General features: G+C 51.0%; 1 protein-coding gene across 1 annotated transcript; it reads left to right on the forward strand.

The window, feature by feature from the left end:
• The first annotated feature begins 4106 nt into the window (after window positions 1–4106).
• Window positions 4107–6074, forward strand: Gjb1 (gap junction protein beta 1). The gene is made up of 2 exons (XM_036174744.1): window positions 4107–4236; window positions 4580–6074. The coding sequence occupies exon 2, from the start codon at window positions 4596–4598 to the stop codon at window positions 5445–5447; it is 852 nt and encodes a 283-aa protein (XP_036030637.1). The 5' UTR covers window positions 4107–4236; window positions 4580–4595; the 3' UTR covers window positions 5448–6074.
• The last annotated feature ends 1843 nt before the right edge of the window (window positions 6075–7917 follow it).

Here is a 7917-nt window from a genome sequence, read left to right on the forward strand (position 1 = left end):
CACCTCCAGAGAGCTGGGAACAAATTACATGTACTACCACTTCTGGGGATTGAACCCGGGGCTTCATGCTGTCTAGGCAAGCATTCTACCTATTGAGCCACAGCCTCAACCCCGGTGTCTGGGCCTGAGTTGGAAGGGATGACAGAACACGAAGGGAGACTGAGGTATTTAACAAATGTACCATGTATGCGCACACATGCCAGCATGCACAGGAGTACAGCTTTTGGGGTTGTGTGCCCTGTCTCATAACAAACATTCCTTACAAAGAGGGACCCTCAGGAGCAGTACCCTGCTCAAAAGCTTTGGGGTCAGAGGAAAATCAATTTGGAATTTGATTCCATTAGTTGGCAGTAGAGCAATTGCCAGTGAACCTCTCTCTCTGAGCCTCAACTTCCTGGTCTGAAAAATGGTCCGTGAGCTCCTGCTTTTGTACTACGCTCAAGTACTGGGCAAACCTGAATCCAAAGCCTGACAAGGCCTCAGAAACCCCGTCTAATTAAACACAGAGCAGAACACGCCTGGTGCAACTCCAACCATATCAATATCTGGACTTTAACCTAAAGTCAGGAAAACAATTTGGATTTCAAAATCAGGTCACTGCCCTGGATGTTTTTAGAATGCACCCTTGAGGTACTGAGGTCGACATTGACAAAGCAAAAGTGGAAAGCCCAGTGCCCACACAAGGGTTCTTAGAGGTCCTAAAGGGGGCTACTGGCAGGGTCCCAGAAAATTCAAGAAAGTAAGAGGCAGAGAATTTCTTAGAAGGACCTAGAAACTTGATGTTGGTCAGGAGGTGTATGGGGCACCTCTGAGGGGAAAAGAGAGAGAGAGAGAGAGAGAGAGAGAGAGAGAGAGAGAGAACACCTAAGTTTGCTTTGGAGTTCATGGGAACAGCCTGAGAAAAGGAAAATGGGCCAAATCAGGAGGCCAGAGAAACCCTGGGAAGGAAAGAGGGGAAGGGAGCCTCGAACCTCCTCAGCCCTGAACAAAAGTGGTAACTCTGTAAGATGCCATAGAATTTATGGAGAGGAAGAAAGGTAAAACTTGAAAAGTTAGAAAAAAAGAATTTATCAACAGAATGTGAGTTCTCATGTCAGCCTTCCCTCTCTCAAAGTCTAACACCCTACCTCCCAAAGCTGTTCCTTACTTTTTTCTTTTATATGTTGTTAGCCTATTTCCATGTGTATGGGTGTCAGTGTGGGTGCGTTAGTGTCATGGCACATGTGGAAGTCACAGGACAACTTTCAGGAGTTGGTACTTTCCTCAGGTCATCAGGATTGCATGACAAATGCTTTGGTCTGCTTAGTCATCGCAAAGGCCCCCCAAGATTGTTCTGCGGCTCACAGGAAAGAGTACATGTTCAAGGGCTTGGCACATATTTAATATATCCTTGGCAAATGCTTATTCTTGCAGGAGTTGGTTTGTTTTTTTTTTATTACCTGTGTGTGCACAAGTCACAGGACAACTTGCAGAAGCCACTTCTGTCCTTTCACCATGTGGATTCTGGCATCAGACTCAAGTCATCAGGCTTGGCAGCAAGCACCCTTACCCACTGAGCCATCTTGCTAGCCCATGTTACTCCTCATGTCCAGGGCTGCAAAGCAAGCCCTTTACTATTGACCCAAATGCCCCCTGTCTAGTATGTAAAGTGTTAAACATCTTATTGGCAAAACGTTTTCCTCCCTCCCTCCTTCTTTTCTTTATTTTTTTGGGGGGTAGGGTGATGGTTGAAACAGGGCCTCTCTATGCAGCCCTAGCTGTGCTGGAACTTACTGTAGACAAGGCAGACCTCTAATTCATTAGAGAGCTTGCCTGTCTCTGCTTCCTGAGTGCTGGGAATAGAGGTGTGCACCACCACAACCCACTCTTTTTTGTTTTTTGTTTGTTTTTTGTTTTTGTTTTTTCGAGACAGGGTTTCTCTGTAGCTTTGGAGGCTGTCCTGGAACTCACTTTGTAGACCAGGCTGGCCTTGAACTCACAGAGATCCACCTGCCTCTGCCTCCCAAGTGCTGGGATTACGTGCGTGCACCACCACACCACCCAGCTCTTTTTGTTTTTTGAGACAGGGGAGGTCTCACTTTGTGGCCCTTGCTCCCCTAAAACTCACTATGTAGACCAGATTGGCCTTGAACTCAGAGCAATTTGCCCATCTTTACCTCCCCGAGTGCTGAGATTAAAGATGTGTGTCACCATGCCTGACAGGACCTTAAAAAAAAATTTTTTTTAAATAATAAAAAAACCTAAATGAAGAAACATCATGTAGACAAGTAACAAATGTCCCGTAGACATCTTCCTCTACTCCTGCTTTATGTTTGTGACTGGACCTCACTAAGTTGCACTTTAAAAGATCTAGAACTCTTTTTGTTTGTTTGTTTTTATAAATGTGTGTGTGTGTGTGTGTGTGTGTGTGTGTGTGTGTGTGTGTGTGTGCGCGCGCGCGCTTGGACTCACAACGTAGCTCAGGCTGGCCCTGACTTCTTGATCCTCCACTTTCAAAGTGCTGAGCTTACAGGTGTACATCATCATGCCCGGCCTTGGTCAAAAGCTTCTGAGCTCAAGTGAGCCCTCCTCCCTAAGCCACCACACCCTAGATAGCCGGAAGACAGGTGTGGACCACCTGCCTCAGTTTCCTGTTTCTTTTCTCTCACTCCTAACATTACCAGTAACTATTTCCCCACCTCTTCCCTCTCTAATTCAGAGAGCCACCCAGAGTGATTACAAGGCTTCTTCCTGCACCTGCCACCCCTGTTGTGGAGGTGCCTTGGGTAAGGCAGAAAATGCACTGCATGTTGCTGCATTTCTATAGGTGCAGGCCGGAGGTGCTCTCGTCCAGCTCCCTGCTTCCAGCACAGTCTCCTTTCAACGTCAATGGCAGAAGTGGTGGGAGGTGGGGAGAGGCCTTCTTTGTCTGCCTGAGGGAGAGAGGAGAATTTCCTCCCTGGAGTCACTGGCATGCTCATAAGAAGGAGGTTACAATATGCACTTGACATTGGGGCCAGGGCAGCAGCTGAGCTGTCTGTTCTATGTCAGACGCTCTAGGTCAACCACATAGTACTGGAGAGAAAAAGGAGAGATCGTGGGCTTGGCAGACCATTTGGCTGCCCAAGGCAGTATTGTTTCCTCTTCCAGAGACAGCTCTTAACCCCTTGCTAACCACTTGAGAAACTGGAGCAGGTATCTCCATTGACTCCCACTGCAACCCTGGGCATGGGTGCCATTAACAGATGAGTAAGCAGGCTCATCCAAAGTCAGTAAATAGCCCAAGGTCACTTTGGGTGAAGAATCAGGACACAAACAGAAGCTACACGACCCTTGCATAATCCACGGTCTAACCTGCTACTTGCCTGGGGGCTTTATCATTTTTTTCTCTTGTTCTCACCATGTGCTCACCTGCCCACCCCCTGGAGAGGGTCCTTTTCCTGCAGTTTAAGGAGAGACCATCACAGTTTGGTGGACAGCTTCCTTGGGGTTTGTGTTTTTCAAGGTGCCAGCAAATTAGCCATCATTTCTTTTTTTAATGGCTAGCTCTTTCTTTGGCTGACACCGTCTGCAAAAGGGCAAGGAGTCTGCTGCCCTAAGACCCTAGTCACCTGCCTCAGAGTCTTTTGTACTTCATCTTGTTGGCTATAAGACCTTGAGTGGATAACAGGATTGTTAAATGGGTCAAAAGAAAGAGTGCATGGGGGAAATGATTAGTCACTTTTGGATTGATAAACACCATGCTCTAAGTTTCTTCCCTTCTAGCTCATCCATACCCGGAAGGGGACCTAAGCCTAGGAGAACTCCTGCCGATTCTGTTCCTGGTAGAAATATGTAGGAGGGCCTTAGTCCAGAGGCTCCTGGCTCGCTGGGGTCCTGGCTTACATGCACCTGTCTGTGTTCTATCTCCCTCCCCCAGAGCCATTATTCTGGTGGGACCATGGGGCGGGTGCGGCGATGGACCGGGCGGGCACAGAACAGGTGGGTGCAGGCTGGGTGTCCGGCGCTGGGACACAAGTGCTCTGTGTGTAGGGTGGGCGGAAGTCAGGGCGTTTGATCTGAATTCTAAAGGGTGTTGTTCAGCGCCCCACAAAGGTCCCATTGTACAGACACTGGGTATAAAGCAGCATATGACTCTCCAGCACCGGGAGGCGATGAATTGGGACGCAGGCGCGACCACAGGGACCACTCCCCCTACACAGACATGAGACCATAGGGGAGCTGTCTGGGTGGCCTCAAGGATAGGCGCTCCCCGAGGTAACCGGGCTCTCTGGGTTTGCCATAAGTCAGGTGCAAAGGAGCTGGGGGAGGGGAGCCAGAAGAGCTGGCTAATAGCAGAACAAGATAGGCCTGGTCAAGAGAGGGACTCGAGAGGAAAGAATGCTGGATGTATGTGAAGAAAGGGGATAGGACTCAGAGAGGTCAAGTCAAGCGAATGAGGAGGAAAGGCCGGTGCCGGTGCCGAGAGGGATTGATGAGGAAAGCTATGACTCTCCTTGCTTTCCGGCTCTTGGAAGAGATGGGGGCAGGGGAGGCAGCAGAACTATTCCCAGCTTCCTGCCCTAACCTGACAGCTTGCTTCCTGCCTCTTGTTTCACAGGTGTGAATGAGGCAGGATGAACTGGACAGGTTTGTACACCTTGCTCAGTGGCGTGAATCGGCATTCCACCGCCATTGGCCGAGTATGGCTGTCCGTCATCTTCATCTTCAGAATCATGGTGCTGGTGGTGGCTGCAGAAAGTGTGTGGGGTGATGAGAAGTCTTCTTTCATCTGCAACACCCTCCAGCCTGGCTGCAACAGCGTCTGCTATGACCAGTTTTTCCCCATCTCCCACGTGCGCCTGTGGTCCCTGCAGCTTATCTTGGTTTCCACCCCAGCTCTCCTCGTTGCAATGCACGTGGCTCACCAACAGCACATAGAAAAGAAAATGCTAAGGCTTGAGGGCCACGGGGACCCCCTCCACCTGGAAGAAGTGAAGAGGCACAAGGTGCACATCTCAGGGACACTGTGGTGGACCTATGTCATCAGCGTGGTGTTCCGGCTGCTGTTTGAGGCAGTCTTCATGTACGTCTTCTATCTACTCTACCCCGGGTACGCCATGGTGCGGCTGGTCAAGTGCGAGGCCTACCCCTGCCCCAACACAGTGGACTGCTTCGTGTCCCGACCCACCGAGAAAACCGTCTTCACTGTCTTTATGCTCGCCGCCTCCGGCATCTGCATTATCCTCAACGTGGCGGAGGTGGTGTACCTCATCATCCGGGCCTGTGCCCGCCGTGCTCAGCGCCGCTCCAATCCGCCCTCCCGCAAGGGTTCGGGCTTCGGCCACCGCCTCTCACCTGAATACAAGCAGAATGAGATCAACAAGCTGCTGAGCGAGCAGGATGGCTCTCTGAAAGACATACTGCGCCGCAGCCCTGGCACCGGGGCCGGGCTAGCTGAGAAGAGCGACCGATGCTCAGCCTGCTGAGGCCATGTCCCAGGCAACCTCCCATCCCACCCCTCCCTCACCCAGCCCAGGCCTGCCCTTCCTCCTCCTATGCCGGTGAGCAGGCCTCTGCCTGCTAGGGATTACTCCATCAAAACCCTTCCTTCCCTCGCTACTCCCCTTCCTCAGAGAGCCTTCTGCCTACGAACTCTCCGGCTGGGGAGTGGGGAGCCATCTCAAGGTTACTGAGGATGTGGGCAGCTCTTTCTGCCTATACCCCTTCCTCTCCCTCTCCCTGAGACGAGAGATGAGATGCTGTGTCGGTGTTTCCAATTATGAAGCTAATCTTAACCCCCATGGTGTCAGGTACCCCACTTGGAGAGTCCCACCAGTGGGGAGGGATGTGGGCAAGCTGAGTGGAGGAGGGGCTCTGCATTGTGGGTGGAGGAGGGAGGGGAGCAAGCACAGGAAAAGGAAAAGCAGCGTTTGCCTTGCCGCTGGCTGCCACTGAGGAAAAGGAGGACATGTCTAGAGGGAGGGCGCTGTGGAGGGAGGAGCAGGCAGTCACATTGGAGTGGGGGCTTGCTCAGGGCTGCCCCCAGTCCCCAGTTCCCAAGGCCTCTCTGTCGGCAAATGTTACACATTAAACAGGATTTTACAGTAAATGAAGAGATGCTGTGAGTGTTCCGTTGAAGTGCTTTCTCCCGCACCCTCCTTTCTGACCTCCCCCTGGATAAGCTGGCCTTGGTTGGCATTTTGCTGATGGAGAGAAGAAGAAAGGGCAGAAGGAGCCTGGCAAAGCCACCCTCGGAGCCAGAGCTGTCTGTCCGTCTGCTTCTGCTTCTTCTGGCTTGTTTGTTTGCTTATTTCTTTGTCATTGTTAGGGTCTATTGCTATCTAATTCACACACCTCCTTTCTTTTGTCTTAAGAATAAATGGAAGCCTCTTCTAGAGAGACAGGAAAGGCTACAGAAATGGCTCAGGTGAGAGAGAGAGGGAGGGGAGGGGAGGGGAGGGAGGGAGAGAGAGAGAGAGAGAGAGAGAGAGAGAGAGAGAGAGAGAGACTTTCCCTGGCTCCTTCAGCCAGGCCTTGCCCTGTACTTCTAAAACCCTTCAGCGTTCAGCATCTGACCCCCTGCAAACGCTCGACCTCTCTCTCCTCTGGATACAGCCCCTTATTTCCTCCATCTCCCCAGTGGCCCTCCCTTGTTACTCTCTGAATCCATGCCCCCCCCCACTCCATCAGAAGTCAGGTGTGCCCAGCAGGAGTTCCCTTGCCAGGACCCCTGCCCCCTGTCAACCACTGAAGGAAAAGTCCCAGACTTCACACTTGACAAAGCAGAGTTCAAATCCTAGCTGTGTCACTTATGTGCAAGGCGTGCCCTTTCCCAAGCCTGTTCCCCGGTGTGCAAACTGGTGTGCAAGTGTGCAAACGAGGTGCCCACACCTCTCCCAGCTCCCTCCCACATGTGTCCGCGTTTCGCAAGGACCCCTCCCCACCCTCACAGGGCTTTCCCCCACTGCCACTGCCCACACAAAGGGTGCCTCAGGGTCCAAGTTCCCCCCTCAGTCTTCCCATCTCTGAGCTGGACAGAGCACTGGCCACTCCCTCTCAGAGTAACATGGAGGAAATAATACCAGAAATGAAGAAAATCAGGTGTGACCTCACCAGAATCGTCTGCCCTCTGGAAATCAATTTTTCCCTTCTAAGAGAAAGCATAAAATATAAAAAGAGGAAACAAGTGGGGTACTTGTCTATAATCCTAGCACTCAGGATGTGGAGGCAGGAGGATTGCAGCAAATTAGAGGCCAGCCTGAGGTACATAGTGCCAAGTCTGCTTGGGCTACAGTGTAAGGCCCTGCCTCATAACAAAAGCAAAACCACTCCTTTCCTGGGAGAAATTTCCTTTCTCCTTTGAAACCGACATCACACTCTATCAGAAGGTCCTTATGTGACTGACATATGGGCTGCAGAAGTCCTTTGCCGATGGAAATTCATCCCCTTTTCCCACAATACAACAAGCATAGACCATCTCCTCTTTGTCCAAAAGACCATCAAGGGAAAGATTTTCTTTCTCAAAATTCCATCCTGGGCGTTGGAGATGTGGCTCAGTTGGTAGAGTGAGTTCCTAATATGCCCTGGGTTCCATCCCAACACCACAATTCCTAGTCCTTGAGGGGACCTCATACCCTCGTCCAAGTGAGAAATGATAAACTGCTCATCAGGTCAGAAATTTACTACCAAGCCCTGTGTAGAGGTGAACGCCTTTAACCCAGCAGTTGGGAAGCAGAGACAGGTGGATCTCTGTGAGTTCGAGGCCAGCCTAGTCTATATAGAGAGTTTCAGGACAGCCAGGGCTAGCTAGAAAGCGCCTGTCTAAAAAGAAAAGGAAGAAAAAGAAGATTCCAATTCTAGATCAAGGCTGCCTCTGCAGGGTAAAGGTGGGGACGGCAAAGCCATCAGGCATTAGGGGCCAGAGAGAGGCTAAGACACATGATTCTTGTGTCCTGC

Source organism: Onychomys torridus, chromosome X (assembly GCF_903995425.1).
Source record: "Onychomys torridus chromosome X, mOncTor1.1, whole genome shotgun sequence".
Taxonomy (NCBI): Eukaryota; Metazoa; Chordata; class Mammalia; order Rodentia; family Cricetidae; genus Onychomys; species Onychomys torridus.